This window comes from Macaca thibetana, chromosome 7, assembly GCF_024542745.1.
Source record: "Macaca thibetana thibetana isolate TM-01 chromosome 7, ASM2454274v1, whole genome shotgun sequence".
Lineage (NCBI taxonomy): Eukaryota > Metazoa > Chordata > Mammalia > Primates > Cercopithecidae > Macaca > Macaca thibetana.
The window spans coordinates 134,014,358-134,035,832 of NC_065584.1; the positions used below are offsets into that span (position 1 = coordinate 134,014,358).

The 21,475-nt window shown below is 37.7% G+C and overlaps 1 protein-coding gene across 3 annotated transcripts in view; it reads left to right on the forward strand.

The window, feature by feature from the left end:
- Positions 1-15,355, forward strand: part of DTWD1 (DTW domain containing 1) — a 35,431-nt gene extending 20,076 nt beyond the window's left edge. For all 3 annotated transcript variants that reach the window (XM_050797207.1, XM_050797209.1, XM_050797208.1), the window contains one exon: positions 8,823-15,355. In XM_050797207.1, the coding sequence (XP_050653164.1) occupies positions 8,823-9,070 (248 nt within the window). In that variant the 3' untranslated portion in view covers positions 9,071-15,355. The remainder of the gene's footprint in view (positions 1-8,822) is intronic.
- Positions 15,356-21,475: the final 6,120 nt, after the last annotated feature.

Genomic DNA, 21,475 nt, shown 5'->3' on the forward strand with positions numbered 1-21,475 from the left:
CTGTAGAAGACAGAATATTGCTGAACAGTGAGTGTACCTGTCTGATTCTTACTTTGGAAGCTTCCTCTCAGGGGTGTACTCCACCGTGTGAGGTGTGGGGTGTCGGTCTGCCCCTAGTGGGGGATGTCTCCCAGTTAGGCTACTCAGGGGTCAGGGACCCACTTGAGCAGGCAGTCTGCCCGTTCTCAGATCTCAACCTCCGTGTTGGGAGATCCACTGCTCTCTTCAAAGCTGTCAGACAGAGGAGTCTGAGTCTGCAGAGGTTTCTGCTGCCTTTTTTGTTGTTGTTGTTGTTGTTGTTTAGCTGTGCCCTGTCCCCAGAGGTGGAGTCTACAGAGACAGGCAGGCCTACTTGAGCTGCTGTGAGCTCCACCCAGTTAGAGCTTCCCAGCGGCTTTGTTTACCTACTTAAGCTTCAGCAATGGCGGGCGCCCCTCCCCCAGCCTCGCTGCTGCCTTGCAGTTAGATTGCAGACTGCTGTGCTAGCAATGAGGGAGGCTCCGTGGGCGTGGGACCCTCCCGGCCAGGTGTCGGATATAATCTTCTGGTGTGCCTGTTTGCTAAGACCCTTGGTAGAGTGCAGTATCGGGGTGGGAGTTACCCGATTTTCCAGGTGTTGTGTGTCTCAGTTCCCCTGGCTAGGAAAAGGGATTCCCTTCCCCTTTGCGCTTCCCAGGTGAGGCGATGCCTGGCCTGCTTCAGCTCTCGCTGGTCGGGCTGCAGCAGCTGACCAGCACCGATTGTCTGGCACTCCCTAGTGAGATGAACCGAGTACCTCAGTTGAAAATGCAGAAATCACCTGTCTTCTGTGTCACTGACTCTGGGAGCTGGAGACTGGAGCTGTTCCTATTCGGCCATCTTGCTCCGCCCCTTTTTTCTTATTTTCATAGAGGGTTTCACCATGTTGACCAGGCTGGTCTCAAACTCCTGACCTTAGGTGATCCACCGGCCCCAGCCTCCCAAAGTGCTGGGATTACAGGCGTGAGCCACCATGCCCAGCCTGCCTTACAGTTTTTAAAAATAACTTTATTGAGGAATAATTAACATATAATAAACTACATATGTTTCAAGAGTATTAAAGTTTTCTCATATGTGTACAGCTGTGAGACCATCACTACAAGTTAGAAAATGAACCTATCCACCCCCTGCCAAAGTTTCTGCCTGACCTTTTGTGATCTTTCTCATCCAGCTTTCCCCACAGCACACTTCCACACTCTCCAGCCCCATCTCTAATCAATGATCTGTATCTAATCGTTATAGATTAGATGCATTTTCTGGAATATTATATAAATTGAATCATATAGTATGTACTCTTTTCCTTTTTTTGGTTTGGCTTTCTCACACAAAATAAATAACTTGACACTCATTTTTGTTGTAGCATGTATCAATAGGTCATACATTTATTGCCAAGTAGTATTTCGTTGTATGGATATGCTACGATTAGTATTATCTACTTATCTGTTGATGGACATTTTCACTGGTTGTTTCCCATTTTCTACTATTTCAAATAATGTTGCTATGACACTTGTGTTAGAAAAAAAAATATGTTCTCCTGTATAATAAATACAGTACCACTATCACTCCTAAGAAAATTAATGAAAATTACATAATATCAGCTAATATACTGTCCATATTCAGATTTCCCTAGTTGACCCAAAAGTACCTTTTGTACCTTCCCCCCATATAGCATTTAAACTCATCACAGTTTATTTGGTTATTATGTATCTTTAGTCTCTTTTAATCTAGAGTAGTCCTGTTTTTGTTTTTCACGACTTAGACTTTTGTGAAGAGGACAGGTCAGTTGTCTGTTTCATTGTGATTAGTTTCAGTCTAAATATGTTGGCTAGGATACTTACAGGTAAGGATAAATCCTGTGTTGTCTGTCTAGTTTATATCTATCATTTGGGTATAATTATTAATAACATGTAATTTCACTCTCAGAAATGAACCTTTTAGCTGATAAATTGTATGGTTAACCAATTCATAGGTGAATTCATACTTTATTGTTGCATCAAATTAGGATGCACATAATGCAAATCGTTCTATTATTTGTGATAACTTTCATTACTTGATTAAAGTGGTGATTGCCCAATCTCTCCATTATAAAGGTTTATTTTTTCTCTTTGTAAGTAGTAGTAATCTGTGAGGTGATGTTTTCAGACTATGGACTATTTCCCAAAAACTTTTCACCAGTGATTTTAGTATTCATTGATGATCCCTGCATAAATCGAATAATTACATTGAGAATTGAAAAATGGTGAAATTTTAATTACATGGTTTCTTCCTACATTAGTTAGCCAATATGCTTATGTAAAGAAGAGCTTTTCCTTTTTCCCCTATTCTTTATTTTTCTCTCTTTCCACCCCTTTTTGAGATCACTATGGTCTTATGGATTTTCTTTTTAATTCAATACGCTATAATTTATTATAGCATATTCATGCTGATCTTTTTGATAATAATCTTTTTGATGTTGTAGTTCTCTCAAATTTTGCCAGTGGAAACCCTTCAGGTACTTCATGGCATGGCCTCATTTGTCTTTTTGGTACAACAGACAAGTTCACTTGTATTTTTTTCTGCCTCAGACCTGTAATCAATTGTTTTTCTAAGAAGCTATAGTTTCTTTTAATAGGAAATGGTATTAGAAACTAAGATCTGGTAAATTCATTACTTTTGGGATGTCATTGCTTCAATGGATAGAGCCAGGAAAAATGCACAGTTATGTGTCATGAGTTCACACAGATAGTTCCAATTCATATTTAACATTATAGGGATTTTATTTCTTTTAGAGTGAAAAACTTCGTTCCTAATAATAGTGATTTAAAACAGTTACTTTACTTGTCCATGTATGATTAGAAGGCAAGAAAGCTGTTCAGTTGATATGAGGCAGTTGCTAAAACAGTTTGTTTCAAACTGGGAGAGCTTCTCTCAGGCTATTGTTAAAAATGTGCATTATCTGGAAAAGAACATTTTGACACTTTTTGGAGTCTGACTGGTGTTCATTAATTCCAAGCTGAAGCGAGTGACAACGCTAGATTTAACAAGCTTAATTTATGTAGTTTATGCATCTGAGATCTTCATATACGTTAGTAAAGTTGCTTTGAAAGTCTAATTGTGTGTACTTTGTGTCTTATGTGTGTGGGAGAGAGTAAAGGGCAGGTACTAGGGAGCATAGGATCTTTAAGAAATTTTGTTGCCGATGTTTGATAGAAAGACAAATGCCTAAGCCCTAAGGCTGTGCTCTTTGAAAAAGAGAAAGGGAACACTGCCTGCCACATTCCTGTGGATGTTTACAGCAGCAGGTTACTTGCCAGTTCGAAGATTTTTCTGAGCCATTTTTCTTTATAGTTACCTTATATGGTAATTGAAAAGATCAAATGAAAATACATACATAAAAACCGTTGACAAAACTATAAAAGGAATTATTGTGGTATTATTCGAAATCTCTTTTCAGAGTGTCCACATTTGGCTTGCCTAAAATCAGATTTGTACAAAAGATTTTTGTTATTCCTTCCCAATTCACATGGAAAGTATCATATATTTCAGTTCTGTGCTAGATCAAACATTTTTGAAGGGGCTTCTTAATCTCTTTAAAATCATAAAAGGAACAGATTTCTAGAGGCAAATTTTCTGCATGACCTACTTCAACCCCTATCCTTTGTGGCTCCTCATTGCACCACAGGAAACAATTAGGGCTCTACACATATTTACAACCTCTGTATATGTGAAATACTAATTTCTGAATAAACCAAGTTACTTCCATAAGAAACAATCCATGGTTTTTATAAATTGTTGGCTTTAGGCTTTAAAACTTTTTGTCATTTCATGGGATTAATCTGAACAAACTAAGTCTAAACCTCAGTTAAACCCTCAGGTGTACTGGAAATTATGTTTCCATTATCTTATATGAATGCTGAGGTTAGGAATCCCCTTAACAATGTAAAACCATATTGTTTTGCCAAATTTTTACAGAAAAATAGCTCTGTGTGTTCTACCAATGTCAAAACATTTGAAGGTAGAGTGCCTAATTTAATCACAAAAGGTAAACCTAAACCTACAAGTGAAGAATGATACGAAGATTTGTCATAGGAAGCCTTGACAGAATGTAGGGGGAGACATCGTTTCTTTTTGTTGGGTGGGAGTCCAGATTATATTTAAATGGCATTATACTGAAATTTGTTATAAAATTAGCCAGCTCTTTCCCTTCAGTTTGACTGTATTGATACAACTTTTAAAGTGAAAACTTTGTTCACATTATAAGCATTGCCTAAACTACACTCCTCGTGTCAGTGAGTGGTGTGTCCTATACTAACTTATTCAATCCTCACATCGAATATATGAGGTAAAGGATGTCATCCTCACTTTGCAATTGAAGAAACTGAGGCAGCACTTTTGGAAGGAAAAGCCATTTGTAATTATCTACTTTAAGTTTCTACTGCTAAAATATTTTACTAGTTTTGAGCCAGATGTAGTGGCTCATTCCTGTAATCCCAGCACTTTGGGAGATGAAGGTGGAAGTATCATTTGAACACAGGAGTTCTAGACTAGCCTAGGCAACATAGCAAGGCCTACATCTCAACAAAAAATAAAGTAATTAGCAAGGTGTGGTAGTGTGTACCTGCAGTCTCAGGTACTTGGGAGACTGAGGCAGGAGGATTGCTTGAGCCCAGGAGTTCAAGGATGCGGTGAGCTATGATCATGCCACTGAACTCCAGCCTGGGCAACAGAGCAAAATCCCTCAAGAAAAAATGTTTATGATTTTTACTATAATTTTATTATAAAGTTACTGATTGTTAGAAATACTAGGGTATAAAAATATTTTGCATTCAAGAAACTGAAATATTTAATGTGGTCTAGAATGCATACATATATGAGAATGGTAAAAGAGACTGGAGAAATTCAAATTATAAATATCTTATTTTATTCAGCATGCCTGGGCATTTGTTCTTTTATCCATAGTGCTGTGGCATCATTAAAAAATTTTAAGCTTGTCATTGACATGATTAGATTGTATTTTAAGTCTAATGGAAAGAATTGGGCTGGAACATGACTTTAAGCTCCAGTTCCTTCACTAAACAAAGAGGTTTTGCTTGTTTGTTTTTAACTGTTTTACATTTGTAAATGAATTGTGATACATATGAAATATATATATACACACACACTCACACATATCATTAAGTTATAAAGCATAATGATATAATGAATAATTAAGAAGGCAAGCACCAGTATTTCTAACTTCCATTTACCCATGTTCTCCCTTGTACCATTCCCCTTCTTCCCCTGACAGTTATTTTCCTGAATTATGCTTTTTTAGATTATAGTATTATCTTTTTTAGATATAGTGTTTTCATAAACTATATATAATTTAGTTTTGCTTTATCTTAACCTGTGTGTTGTTTTCTTGGGGTTTGCTTTCTAAAGTCACATTTTGTTTCTAGGGTTTATCTATATTGTCATATCACTGTAGCTGTAGTTTATTCGATTTCACTGCTGAATAATATCTGTGAATATACTACAGTTTGTCTGGTTTCCTGTTAATGAAACACTTCGGTTATTTCTAGTTTTTGCTATTACAAATAATGCTACTACACACATTCTTGTGCATATACAAGCTCCTCTAGGAAACATACCTAGGAGTCACATTGCTGGGTTGTTGAGTATGAGAATATTCACCTTTACAAGATAATGCCAAATTGTTTTTCAAAGTGGACATACAAAGGAATATTTCCATTATTAATGTATAAGCTCTCCATTGATCCATAATCTCTCCTACCTTGGTATTATCAAACGTCTGATTTTTGCCAATCTAGTATTTTAAAATGGTGTCCCATTGTCATCTTCATTTACCGTTCTCTAATTACTAATTGGATTGAGAATTACATTGTTTGTTTGTTTGGCCATATACATGTCCTATTCTGTGAAATATCTATGCCCATTTTTCTAGTGTTTTAATTGATTTGTAGAAATTCTTTATATATTCTAGAATATAGATAATGTTGTAAAATATCTTCTTGCAGTTTGTGGTTCATCTTTTTAATTTCTTTGTTTTCTTTTGAGGAAAAAAATTCTTAGTGTGGAATTTATCAATATGTTTGTGTCTTGTTTGAATCCTTCTCTTCTGCAAGATACTATATGGCTAATTGTTTGCCTGAGATTTTATTGTATTTTCTGTGTAAGTAATGCCAATTGCATTTCTTTCCAGTTCTTATCCATCTAATTAATTTATTGTTCTTTATTACTATGTTAAGACCTCTAATGCAGTATTTAATTGAAGCCCAATTATTTAATTGTAGAGGTCATTCTTCTCATGTTTCAATCTGATAATCTATGTCTTTTAAATAGTAAGTTTAGTTTATTTACAATTGCTGTGAGTATCGATGTAATTGGATCTACTTTCTACCATCTTAATTTTTATTTCTATTTGTGCTTTTTTATAATTTTTGTTTCTTTTTTTGATTGAATGAGGTTTTTTCTTATTCCATTTTTATTCCTATTTCAGTTATTTTAGAGAATTGCCCACATCACTTAAAAAGTTCAAAGCCAAACAATGTTTAACCTCTCCTTTTTTACATTGTATGGACTTCATATGCTGAAGCTTCATTCAGCCTCCTCCTGGTTCACAATGTTATTCTTAATATCATTATTTTTGTTCTGTCCTTTATTGTCAGTCTACAAATTAGTTACTATTACTGTTTTTGTTTTATACAGGCAACATTTTTCTGGATTTGCACAGATGTTTACCATTTTCTTTACTCAGTGTTTTATCAAATATATCCTTTAGGAATTCCTTTAATTTGGTCTCTTGTTGCCATATGTTCAGTTTTCATTTGTCTATTAATGTTTGTCACTTTTTTCTTGATATGTTGTTCTGCTGGGTTCACAATTTTAGGTTGCCAGTCTGTTTTTTGTTTGTTTGTTTGTTTGACACTTGGAAGATATTATTCTAGTGTCTTCAATATTCTGTTGTTGCCAATGGGAAGTCTTTGGTCATTCTAATTACCTTTTCATTGTATATGATCTGTCTCTTCTCCATGACTTCTTTTAAAATCTTCTCTTTATCTTTGGTGTTTTGCAGTTACATAAATATGTAATAGATCTAGGCACTGATTTGTTTGTGTTTATCTTGCTTGAGACACATGATGTTTCATGTATCTGTGGCTTTTTATAGTTTAAAATAATTTCTGGAAAAGTCATTGGCATTATCTCTTTAACCACTCCCTCTCTTCCATTCTCTTTGTTCTCTCTTCCTCGAACTCCTATCAGTCATTTGATCTCCATATCTCTGAATATTTTTGTGTTTCTTTTATTATTTCTTGTCTGTGCTACATTTTACATTGAGTAAAAGTGGGATGTGACAGTGGGAAATCATTAATGACTTAGAAGTTCTAGTTGGTCATTGGGCCAATTTTGATGCCACCTTCTCTCTTTTATTTCTCACTTTAAAATAAAATTTGCAAAAACAAGAAAATAAATATAGTATGAGTCCAATTACTGGCCTAAGGAGCTAAAAGCATTCTGGGTTTGTATGATGACAGCTGAGTTGTAACAGATGAGAGTTCTATTCTGTTATTGCATTAATTATTCCCTCTTTAAATGTACAAGAGCAAGACATTCTACCTGACTCTGTTATTGAGCTCTACAGCATACATGTGACAGAGCTAAAACAAACAAACAAACAAAAGAAAACATAGCTTTAGGATACTCTGTTCATGAATATAGCCTGAAAGTGATAATCAAGAAGTAAACTTTTACCACTATTAAGGAACATTAAGCTGCCTATCTCTCAGTGAATTTCAGAATGATATTTTAAGTCAGTTTAGGCTGTAATCCCAGCACTTGGGGAGGCTGAGGCGGGCGGATCATGAGGTCAGGAGATCAAGACCATCCTGGCCAACACAGTGAAAACCCATCTCTACTAAAAATACAAAAAATTAGCCCAGCCTGGTGGCGGGCCTCTGTAGTCCCAGCTACTTGGGAGGCTGAGGCAGGAGAATGGCGTGTGAACCCAGGAGGCGAAGCTTGCAGTGAGCTGACATCACGCCACTGCACTCCTGCCTGCGTGACTGAGCAAGACTCCGTCTCAAACAAACAAACAAACAAGCAAAAAATTAGTTTAAACTGAGCACTGTAGCTCATACCTATAATCCCAGCACTTTGAGAGGCCAAGGCAGGAGGATCACTTGAGCCCAGGATTTTGAGACCAACCTGGGCAACATAGCAAGACACGATCTCTAAAAAATAATAATAAAAAAAAAATCTTAGCTGGATATGGTGGTGTGCACATGTAGTCCCAGCTACTTGGGAGGCTGAGACGGGAGGATCACTGAGTCCAGAGTTTGAGGTAACTGTGAGCTATGATTATGCTGCTGCAGTCTAGCCTGGGTGACAGAGTGAGACTTCATCTCTAAACAAACAAAAAAGTCAGTTTGTCAAGGAAATGAAAATTAGTGAATGTAGTCCTATCAGAGATTCAGATTTTTGAAGATGCTGATACATAGAAGATTGGAAGACATGAATATCTTAAATGTTAACTACTTTTAATTCATTGGTCTAAGACTCAGTATAACTGTCATGTGTAAGATTTTATTATTTGTTTTATGTTGCTTCTGTATATACCTTAAGGTGTTTAAGAAAATGTCTTGTTTCAAACTGGGATTAAGGAAGTTAACTGTAGTCTTTAAAAAAAAAAATCCTTAGAATAATTAAGAGAAATTATTATTATTGTACCAAGCCTGTGGTTAAGAAGACATATTTATATATTTTTCTTTCTTTCTTTTTTTTTTTTTTTTTTTTTTTTTTTTTTTTTTTTTTTTTTTTTTTGACAGGGTTGTTACAAGTTGAGTTGAAAACAAGAAAAACTTGCTTTTGGCGCCATCAAAAAGGAAAGCCAGATACTTTCCTTTCTACAATTGAAGCCATTTACTACTTTCTGGTAGACTACCATACTGATATATTAAAAGAGAAATACAGAGGGCAATATGACAATCTTTTATTTTTCTATTCTTTTATGTACCAGTTGATCAAGAATGCCAAATGCTCTGGAGATAAGGAAACAGCAAAACTTACACATTAGTTTTTAACAAGCCACTTATGTCTTTTTATTTTGCTAACATTAATAAACTTATATTTGTGCTTTGTTTTTTTCTTAAGAAATAATCATATATAATGCCTGTAAGACCATTTGAAAAAATTCCAGTTTTATATATATTACTTCATATTTCTTAAAGGGAAGGAAATTGTATCTAGGGGAATTTTTCAGAGATACTGTTGATAGAAAAACTTACTTCAGAAGTTATTTGCTCAGTGAAACCTCAGTTTCATTACTACATTTTAATATAGTGTGTTATGTCTCTGTGATTAGATATATTCAGTTAGATCTAATTAGCTATTTATTTCAAAATCTTTATATCTTTTCACCTGTACTCTTGACCACCTTTAGAAGTAAATGGGGTTACAATCTACTGGCTGAAAAATAGGTCATAAGTGATTTTTCTTAAGGTTAGTAGCAAACATAGGCAGAACTAGAATTAGAGTTCCAGTGTCTAGGGCTGTTTCTTTAAGCCCTAAGGTTGTTAAAAGCAGAGACTCTGGAGCTAGACTACCGGAATCTAAATCTCATCCTTTCTGCTTATCAGCCATGTCATTTTCTTCCATTTGTACAAAGCAGGCGATACTGAGTAACTACCTTATAGGATTAACTGGGAATTAACTGAGTTAATATCTTAAGTGGCTTTCAGCAGTACCTGAAATATAGTAAGTGTCATATATATATATTTACTCTTTTTATTTTATTTGGAATTGCGAACTAAGAATAATTGAAGCCCAGCTGCTAGTGGCCATCTCTGCTGCCAGATGAAAAGAGCCTGATTTAGAATGAAGTCAGCAAACGAAAGCAGAGTGGAGAAAGACTGAGTCCTGATGACATCATTTATGCACCTAGACCTAGCGGCTTTTGAATAGAGCCCTACTGTACTGAATAGCTTTTGTCTGCTCTTTTCTATTCTGCTCCCTGCTCTGTGAGGTAGATTCCCTTGCTCTCTTGCTTTTGGTTGGGTTCAACAAATGGGAAGCACCAGTGGGAGACTAGAAGTTGAGAGGAAAATGAAATGATGTTATTTATTTCCCTGGCTCCTTTCCTGCCATGTCATCATCAGTTGACTGTGTTCCTCTACAAAATAGTACCCTATCAGGAATCCTATCCCTTCTGTTCCCAAGCAGTTATCCCAGTTACCTCACTAGGTTTAGTTCCTGCTCCCTCCCTTTACCCCTTTTCACTTAGGGCTGGTAAGAGCTTATAGTTATGACTAGCCCCAGGGTAGTTCACTACCACTTGTTGCTTTCCCTAAACCCTGCTAATACATTTGTAATACTGAAGTTGTTTTATTACAGTCTTCTTAAATGTCCCCATTTGAAGTTGCCTTCTATTTCTTTTGGGGACTCTGATAAATTCACTTGTTTGGGTGAAATAATAGCACATTTCCTGAAGTCTATACAGTGGGACACATCATGTATTATGGGGGGAAGAGTTCTTGGTGAAATTAGTTTGCTGTACATTACTTTGTTTCCCTCCCAGGGATTCAGAAGGCAAAACATATTAAAGGTTCTGAAAAGTCCTGAAATAAACATTTTGAACTTTATTTAAGCTGATATATCTTAAACTTACTTGAATATGTAGCACCTATTAACATCCCATGGAAATAGGACATTTGGAATATTGTAATTAAGAGCAATTCCTACTAGTATACATGGGGCAACTGAGAATTAAAGAGGTAAGTAAATTGTTGATAGATCATACACCTAGTTAGTAGCAGAGCCTGTTCTAGAATCTGGAACTTCTGATTTGGTTTGGTTCAGTAAGGCCACCATTATATTATGCTATTTATAAAAAGGAATGTGGATTATATAAGGTTTGAACATTATTAGTCTTGTAGTCTTAGCCAAATAAACTAACTGGCTTGCTTATTTTAGCAGTTATTTTACAAGAATGGAATTAAAATAGATTTTTTTTCATGTTTAGAACTTGGCCCTGGGAATAGAGGAAGGCTTGAATTGATTTAAGCAGGGCCAAAGTTGGATTTCTCTAGGCTAAATTTGGACTTCCCTGAGCCAAAATCTATTGCATTTAACTGGCTTTACAAACCAACTAAACATAACAGTTCAGAGGGAAAAGAAAAAAAAGCGAGAGAGAACAATTCTATCACTCATTTGCCTCCATCTCTCAGCTGGCATAAGAAGGATGACCCACGTACTTCATAAGAGGCTAATTTACAGCTAAGGCCAGATAAAATCTCAGGTTCTTTTCAAAAGAAGTTAGTAATACCTGTTAGAACAATGAATTGACTATACTTGTCTTGGTTTTTTTTTTTTTTTTTTTTTTTTGTGATAGATGTAACAATAGCCCTAATTCTTTATTCTTCCCTGTATTCGTGGTCATTTTTCAGGTTCCTTTGAAGTACTCCCCCCACTCTGATTCTGGGTCATCTGCATCCAGAGATTTAGTGCATTTTTACTTACACTTGTGCTTCTGCTGTTGACATAAGAATATGCATGGCTGAGTTAGCCTGCTGGAGGATGAGACATCCATGGAGCAGAGCCAGGTTGCCCTGCTCACCCTCACTGAATCCTGTCTAGATTGGCTGATGGCCATCCAAACCCAAGATATGTGGGTGATTCCAGCCAAGTTCAGCAGAGTCATCTGACTGACACCTACCTGATTCCAAATATGTGAGCAAGGAGTCTATTATGCCACCAATGTTTTATAGCTATTTATTGTGGCATTGTGGCTGTAGATACCTCGTCTTTGGATGCATTATCAGATCATCATCTTCAAGTACCTTAGAAGATTCTCAGTCTCGTGTTTCTTGTGCTCTTGACCACTTGCTTTGCCTTAGCTACCACCTCACATAGTAACAGATTACCAGCAGGCTTGTATGATTCCTCTGCTTGAGATCAGTTAGCCATATGTTCAGAATTCCTGGCCTATACCAACACTTCTGGACTTTAAAAACCCCATGCCACAGTGACTGTTAAAAGGGCTAGGTGATGTGGTCTGGTGGGTTTGTGAAGTTAACTGGCTGATAAACTTGGATCAATGGACTAGAAAAAGCTGCTGGGTAAATTGCTCTTCTTCTGATGGACTGTATAGAGACACTGCTTTTCATCTTGCCTGTCCAGAAGTGTACTGTGTGGCCCAGCAAGTGTACTTGCCACATAATTGGCAGCGTCTCTTCATGGCTTTTCATGAAACAGCAGCAAGTGCTACACAGTAATTTGTCAATTTGCATTTGCCTCCCATTATTGCTATCCTCACTTACTTTCTTCCTCGCTCTTACCAGCCTGGATTATACCTTTAATAAAGTAGTGAATATATTTCCTTTAGGGTCTCTTTTCTAGGGACGTCAGATGTTTTAGTCTGGATTTAGTTAGAAAAGCAGCATCATTACAAGTATTACATGAATAAAGAAGTTTAGTAAATAAAGGTTTACCCACCCCAATGTGAGAATTACTGGGGTCATAAAGGTCTGGAAGGCCGCAGCAGGAGAGATTTAGAGAAGCAGTGACTAACTAGGTCAGCCGGAGATTCTCAAAGAACTCATGACTTCATTTGTAGAAACATGTATATCTTAAGCATATCAAGCATCTCATTCTCTAATCTTTCTAGAAGCCTTTTGGTTCATTCTGAAGGTCCCCCTAAATCCCTTCAGAAGTCTTAAAAAGGAGTAAATGGCCACACCTTTTATTAGTTCTTTTCTTTGAGGCCATGTTAATGGCAGTCCCCTTGATTTGGTCTTTGTACTAGGCTGTTTTTAATGATCACATTTTATTTGATGAGAAACCATTTTATTTTCCAGTTCTGCATATCCTAGGTTATGTATTTCATTTCAGTTCCATTTGCATACCCATTGCCTTAATTTTGAGCTTGTCTGTTTCATAACATTTCTTATTTTGAAAGAATAAGTTGATTATTATTAAGTATAATAGATAAGGTACTTAAGAGCCTCAGAATATCACCAAATGCCATGAATGCATTACGTACCTTTTTTGTCTTCCATGTTACTGGAAGCATTAATTATAGCAACTTTTCATCTCCAAATACTGTCTCTGTCTCTTGCTTTTTTTTCTTTTGCCTCTAAACTGTTATGTTTAGTTGGTTTGTAAAGCCAATCGAAAGACCCTAGTGAAAACTTTAGCCAAACACTGACCCTACATTGAAGGCCACCAGCCAAAAATCACCACCCATACATAAGAGCCAAACATCACTAGACACTTGGTGAAATGCTTCAAATTAAAAAGAGGAAAAGGAGGGGAGAAAATCCAAAGGATGTAGACAGAGAATAATGGCAACAAAAAAACAACTATCTTCAAAATAAGAGAGAGTATATTGTATTCACAAAACAAGAATAGGAGAGTGTGAATAAGAACAAGCAATAAAAAGATCTCAGAAATTTAAAAAGCGATTGCTGAAATAAAATTTAAATATAAGAGTTGAAGATAAAATATAGCATAAGAATAGAAAATTCTGAATTCCAAATACCTAAGGCCAATCTTAGTTAAAAGTTGTAATTGCAACCATAGGCTGCATGTTACATTCTATTTAATTAAAAACCTTAAGGGGAAAGACAATAGAGCTTGTAATAGCTATTACCCTTGGTTGTAAAGGAGAAGGTTGGAGATTTGTATACCAACTACGTAAGTTTACAAAAAATAATGAGTATTAGGTAGATGGAATGAAAGTGTATTCATACACTGTATATTAAGCTCTATATATACTGCATATCGTCATCATGAAATTGAGTTTCTAGCTGGATTGCAGAGATGAGCCAAAGGGCTTCTCCCCAAATCATTATTTATTTATTTTTGAGACAGAGTCTCGCTTTTGTCTCCCAGGCTGGAGTGCAGTGGTGTGATCTAGGCTCACTACAACCTCCACCTCCCAGGTTCAAGCAATTCTCATGCCTCAGCCCCCCGAGTAGCTGGGATCACAGGCTTGTGCCACCACACCCAGCTAGTTTTTGTGTTTTTAGTAGAGATGGGGTTTCGCCATATTGGCCAGCCTCGTCTCGAACTCCTGACCTCAAGTGATCCTGCGTTGGCTTCCCAAAATGCTGGGATTAACAGGCCTGAGCCGCCACGCCCAGCCTGAATTATTTTTAATTATGACATTTTTTGTATTCCCTTGAGGCACTGACAATTATAATCTTATTTTATATGTTAGTTATAGTGAATCATATTTATCTCATTATATATTATAGAATATTTTGTTTGATGGAGAAAATTCACTGACTTGTGCTGTAATGTTTATACCAGCACTTAGCTGATTAATTTACTATGACTTCACTCTTTATTCAGCAATTCTGCCACTATTACTAGTGTAAACTAACTAGCTAGTTCAACAACGAGGCCTTATTTTGGCTTTCTTTCGAAAGGTCATTTCTGACCCCAGCTTGAAGTTTATTTTCACTTGAAGAGATCTCTCAGAAAGTCAAAGAAAATAGGAGGAAAAAAAAATTAAGATTTAGGGCCAATCTAAGAGGTCCCTCATTTGAATAATAGGTGTAACAGAGAGAATGGGAAAGGCATGGAAAAAAACATTTGTGATTTCTAAAATTGAGGACATTAAGTCATTAGAGTAAAAAAAAGATGTACATTAAGGCTTATCGTCAAGGAATTTCAGAACACTATAGATAGAAAATACTAAAAGATTTCAAACAGAAGAAATAGGTCGTACATCGACCAATAATCAGGATATTAAAGGACTTCTTAAAAACAGCATTGGAAACTAGAAGACATGGGGTGATGCCTTTAGAACTGTAAGTGAAAATAATTTTCTATTTGGATTCTATTTTTAGTCATATAATCAATCAAGTATGAATATAGTATAAAGACATACAAGGTCTCGAAAGTATTACCTCCCATATATTCTTGAGCTAAAGATGTTTAGGAGAATACTGAAGAATGTTTTCCAGTAAAGTGGAGAAGGAAACCAAAAACCAAAAAAGAGAGCATTAAGCAGAAATCAGCAGGCCAGGTGTGGTGGTTCACACGTGTAATCCCAGCACTTTGGGAGGCCAAGGCAGGTGGATCGCCTGAGGTCAGGAGTATGAGACCAGCCTGGCCAACATGGTGAAACTCTGTCTCTACTAAAAATACAAAAATTAGCTGGGCGTGATGGCACGTGCCTGTAATCCCAGCTACTCAGGAGGCTGAAGCAGGAGAATCGTTTAGAACCTGGGAGACAGAGGTTGCAATGAGCCGAGATGGTGCCATTGCATTCCAGTCCGGGCGACAGAGCGAGACTCAGTCTCAAAAAAAAAAAAAAAAAAAAAAAAAAAGTCAGCAGAGGGAAGTTTCAGGGTTTCAGGATTCATTCATTCATCCATTCTAAAAAATTTTGGGTGCATACTATGTGTCATATTGTTGTCTAGGTGATGGCTATAGCATGCCAAGTTAGTAAGTGCTGAGAAGAAAGTAAAGCAGAGTAAGGAACTGATAGTGACTGGTGCAGGAAATAGGGTGCCAATTTAAATAGCATGGTCAGATGGGAAAGCCTGTGATAAGGTAAAATTGAGCAAAGACCTAAATGGAGAGAGAGTGAGCCATGCAAATAAGTAAGTGAATAATGTTTTAATTATAGGGAACAGTATGTGTGTATATATATACACACACACAAAGGTACTGAGGCAGCAGTATACTTGGCATGTTTGAGGAATAACAAGAACAGCAGTTTGGAACAGTGTGTGGGAGGAAAAAATGATAGAAGATGAGATCATAGGGAGTAATAGTGGTGTGGAGCCACGGTAAGATGTTAAGGTTTTACTCTGAGTGATGAGATAGGAAGCCATCAGAGAATTTCAGCAAAGGAGTGACAAGATGTGACTTATATTTTTAAAGGATTATTTGGCTTCTATATGAAAAATAGACTGCAGGTGAGAAGTAAAATAGGAAGATCAATTAGAATGCTATTTCAGTAGTCCATTTGAGAGATGATATTTGCCTGGACAAGGGTTGTGATCATGGGCGAGTGGTACAGAATGAAAATTTCAGATCCTGCATATATTTTGAAGGTAGAGCTAGTATTTGCAGATAGGTTAGACATTGTGGTAGATATGAAAATGTGCTGCCTAGATTCCCCATTCTAGAAAGCACTTGCTAATTAGCTGCAGGGAGTGTGGAGAACAGAAATCCACCAGTATCAGCACTTCATCTGCAACAGCTATAGAAAAAGCTTCACCTGAGGTTACCCTCACCTTGGATGTCAGGGCTGCACTCAATGGAGATGTAAGGCCTTGCTACTTCAGCCTCATTTATTACACTGTCAGGCAAAACCTTCCCCAGAGCTCCCTCTGTTACAGCTTAATTTCTTCTTCTGCCCAATCCTGCTTCCTCCCCTTCCCCTGACTGGTGTCTTATACCCCAAACTCCATCTCAACATTTCTTTTTAGAGGACTCAACCTGTGGTAATTGTTAGCAGGAGTGATCTGAGCTTCCAGTGAGGATCCCATCATATGTGGCACATGGAACAAAAAAAGCCCATGGCTCAAGGTGGTAACTTTTATTAGTGGTAAAATGAGAAGATTTACCCATGGAAGAGAATGTGCCAGCGAGTGCAGTGTATCAGGTATTTGAGACTTATGAAGGAAATAGTACATTTAAGAACAACAGAATTGAATGGCCAAGTGCCACTAATGCTCTGTAGAAAGAGGGCTTCTTTGGTTGCATATAAAGCTCATCTAGAATTTAATAGTCCAAGTAGCCAAGCTGGTATTTGTCCTTAACAATAAATACTGGAAGATCAAGCACAGAAAGTCTAGAATAGAGGCATGCGAATGGACATACTTGTGTCAGATATGTACATGAACTATAAAGGTCTCTGTATTGCATGCAGTGCTCACCAGAGAGCATTCAGTACTGAAGAGTCACTAAACAATAAAGCAAGCTAAGCACATTGCCTAGTTGACATCATCCATCCTGCTTCAGTTATTCGCCACCCAGTGCTAGCACAGTGGGCACATGAATGAAGTATCCACTGTGGAAGGGATGAAGACTAACCATAGGTTCAGTAGCTTGAGATTCAACTTACCAAGGCTGCCTTAGCTGCTGCTGCTGTTGAATGTCCAACCTGAGAGCAACAGAGACAATACTGCACCCCTGATATAACACCATTCTTCAAGTTGGTTACATTGGGCCCCTTCCATCCTGGAAGGACCAGCATTTCCTTGTCATAGAAATAGACACAATTTCCAGATAGGAGTTTGCTTTTCCTGTTTCCAAAGCCTCAGTAAATGTCACCGTTTGAGTTTACTTAGTATTATATTCACCAGCATGGGATCTCACATTATATCATATCAGACCGGGAAACCTATTTTATGGAAAAGCAAGTGCAGGAGTGGACCCATATCCACAGGATCCACTACTAATATCACTTTTTTCACCACTTGGAATCTGTCAGCTTGATAGAACATTGGAACAACCTGCTGAAGGTACAGCTGAACACCAGTTCATAGGCAATATTCTACAAGTATAGGATGCCATTCTCCAAGATACAAAATATATATTGGATCAATTATCCTTATATAGCATGTGCCCCAATATGAAGAATAGATGGGTCTTGGAACCCATTTATTCCTGGGAGTAGATGCAAAGAGGGTGGAAAAAGAGGTGCCTCCCCTCCTTGCCATCACTTTTAATGACCCATGTGGTACTCTGCATCTCTTCGTAACTCTGAACTCTGCAGTGAGAGGTCTTGGGCCCACAAGGGGACACGCTTTTGCCAGGAGGTATATCAAAAATCTCACTGAAAAACATAGGCTGCAGCAGCTACCTGGACATTTTGGGTTCCTTGTGTCCAGGGAGCAGCAGCCAATAGAAGAGTCAAGATCAGTTGACCCTGATTAAGAGGAGGTTGGAATCCTGGTTACACAATCTGGGCAGAAGTAATAAGTGTGGTGCCCAAGTGATAAACCTACCAATTTAAGACTGTAATGTGTAGGTGTGGCAATCCATCCTTAAAAGGGCATGATGGCCTGGGACTCAGGCCTCTCAAGGAATGTGGGTCTGAGTTATACCAGCTAAACCACCAGGAGCAGCAGAGGTGGTAGCAGAGGCTGAGGGAAATCTACAATTGATAGTGGAGGTTGAGGGGATGTGACAACTATTGATGGCATTCCTGAACCTGACTGAAGCAGCAGGCACTGTAGTTTGATCTGTTTACTTCCATCTTCTATTGGATTCCCAAGCCCCACTGCAGCAGCAAGGACTGTAATTTGTTCCATTAATCTCCATCTTCTAAATTTCTGAGGGGTCAGGAAAAGATGTCTCTTGATTCCTTTAGGAAATGCTCTCTAAACATACAGGGAGACATAGATCTATGTGGAACAAAGGGTGGATTGTAATAAGCAAAGAGATACACTGCCTGATTCACTTTCAAGACAGGACTGACCTCGCAGTTGCAAGGAATGAGGTCAGCAGCCTCCAACTGTCAGCTCCTTCAGAGTCTGCTTCAACTGCAGAAGGACACTGTGCTTGAGGTCATACCCTTCCCATGTCTGGTGACTGAAGTCCAGCTGAATGTAGCTGCCAAAGTTACTTTAATGCACATGGGAAGCAAAAAATCAAAAAGTTTAAACAGAGGATTTTGAGAAATCGCAAATCAGTTTTTTTCAGCATATGACATTTTGGAGTAGTTTGTTACTCAGCAATAGATAACAGAAATTGGTATCAGGAGTGGGGTGTTACCATAACAAAAGATTAAACCTTACATGGTAAAAAGGACTTTGCCTCTGTCATTAAGTTAAGCACTTTGAAATGTAGAGATTATCCTGAATTATCTAGGTAGGCTCAATATAAGCATGAGACCTTAAAAGTGGAAGACGGATACATAAGAGGACGTCAGAATGATGTGAAATGAGAAGGACTCAACCTGCCATTGATGGCTTTACAGATGAGTGATAGGAACCGCAAGCCCCAAGCAGCTTCTGGAAGCTGGAAAAAGCAAAGAAACAGATTCTCTCCAGAGTGTCCAGAAAGGAATGCTGTTCAGCTAACATCTTGATTTTAGATCAGTGAGATTTTTGTGTTGGACTTCTACAGAACTTTGTGAGAATAAATTGTGTTGCTTAAGCATGCTATAATACATGTGACAAGAAGCTACCAGCTAAGCTTTGAAGAATAGTGAACAAACTCTTACTGGAGTTTGGAGGATGGGCAAGGCAGTAAATAAATTATTGAATTATTGAAGGAAATGGAGGATTGAGTTATGCATTGACAGAATGCTTGGCAATAATTTTGCTATCTTAATATGGAATAGAAAATGAAACTTAATTGCTTGTAGATGGCTTAAGGAGATTTCCAGGTGAATGTTGAAAATACTGATTAACTTATTATAGCTGCTTCTCATAGTGTACAGGAAGACATTTACTGAGTGAACTAAAGAAGGAACTGTTCAATTGGAAAGCAGAATTTAGAGGAAATTTTCCAACCCAGTACTACTGAGTGAACTAAAGAAGGAACTGTTCAATTGGAAAGCAGAATTTAGAGGAAATTTTCCAACCCAGTACTTGTCATTTTTTTATAGAAAAGGAAAAAAGAATGGAAGATGGAGCCAAAACCCCAGAGGGAGGAGCCAAGAAGCAAGGAGAGCAATGGATTAGGAAACCACTACCAGAGGGATGAACTGAACCACAATCAAAGAGTAGCCTCTTCCTTTGGTGTAGGGGAGCCCTGAAAACAATTTTACTTGTATGCTTCCTGTTTCCTTGTCTCCTTTTTTGAATGATAGTCTCTGTGTGGTGTTCCTATCCTAGAAATCCTTAACTGGGACAAGCTACTCTCAAGCATCTTCACTTGAGAAACAGTAACTGAGGAAGTTTGTTATATCTGGACATGGTTTAGATGATAAGATTCTGAACTTAAACTTATGCCATAATGGAATGAGACTCTTAGGGTACAGAGTGAGTATATTTTTGTATGTTAGTGAGACAAAAATTGTGGCCAGGGGGCAGATTTGTGATCATTTTCAGATGTCCCTCAAACAATTCCTTCCCTTCCTTGGACTCCTCTCTTCAGAGGGTAGAGTCCATTTCCTTTTCCTTTTAATCTGGATTGGCCTTCTAACTCACTTTGACCAATAAAATGTGGTAAAAGTAAGGTCTGACAGTTTTCACTTTCACTGTCCTGAGCCTTCATGTTAGAATTCCAGGATATCCTTCTAGAGATATCCGTATCTCTAGGGACCTGGTGAGTCCCTAGAGACACCACATCGAAAGGCCACCTAGGGAAGAACAGAGATGCCCCAGTCAATAGCACTGCCTTAGTCAGTTTGGGCTACTATAACAGAAATATCATAGATTGAGTGACTTTTTTTTTCTTTAAAAAAATGAGATTGTGGAACCTGAAAATACAGTGTAGTAAGAGTGGAGAGAAAGGCCACCTAGGGAAGAACTGAGACGCCCCAGTCAATAGCACTGCCTTAGTCAGTTGGAGCTGCTATAACAGAAATATCATAGATTGAGTGACTTAAACAACAAATTTATATCTTACATTTCTGGAGACTGAAAATCTGGAAATCCAAGATCAGGGTGTCAGCATGGTTGGGTGTTTAGTGGGTGCTCCCTTCCTGGTTTGCAGGCAGCCATCTTCTTGCTATATCCTCACATGATGGAGAGAGAGAGCACTCTGGTATCTTTGTCCCCTTATAAGGGCACCAATCCAATCATGGAGGGTCTTCAACCTCATGATTTCTTGGAACCAAATTACTTTCCAAAGTTCTCACCTCCAAATCTAGCACATTGAGGTTTAGGGCTTCAACATATGAACTTCATTGCATAGAAAGCACCAAGGCCCCAGACAAGTTAGAGAGATCTTGAACCTTCTAACTCAACTTAGCCACTGTCTGCATGCAACCACATAAGTGACCCCAGGTAACACCATATGCTGCAGAAGAACCACCAGCCAGTACACAGAAATGAGAAATTTTAAAATAATCTATTTAGGTAATCAAGTTTTAGGGTGGTTTATTACATAGCAATTGATAACTGATACAACAGTCTTTTTGTTTGTAGAAGAGGGGGTAAGAAAAAAAGACTTATGAAGAAAAGACCTGTAGAAAATCGGGGGCCTATGTACCTCTATTTTTTTTTCATACTGTGTTTCTTTTAATCCATGCTGGTGGTATCTTCATCAATGCAATTTTCTTTAAAACTCTGTGAGCCTTTATATCAGATTAGTCCACCCCATTAGAAAAAAAAAAAGCCACTTCCGTAAATACTGAGACATTCCCTTTCTACCTTTGGCTAAGATCAGGGTGCTATAGAAAATTTCCATAAGATTATCTAGCCTACAGGGCCGATGAGGTATTGCTTGAAGTCATTCTAACGTCTTCACAAAGGATCTTACAGCCTTTGCTTTATTATCACTCTGGGACCATGTTTTACTGTTGGCATGTTCGGCTTTTCTCATCTTTTCCCTGAGATCATTTATG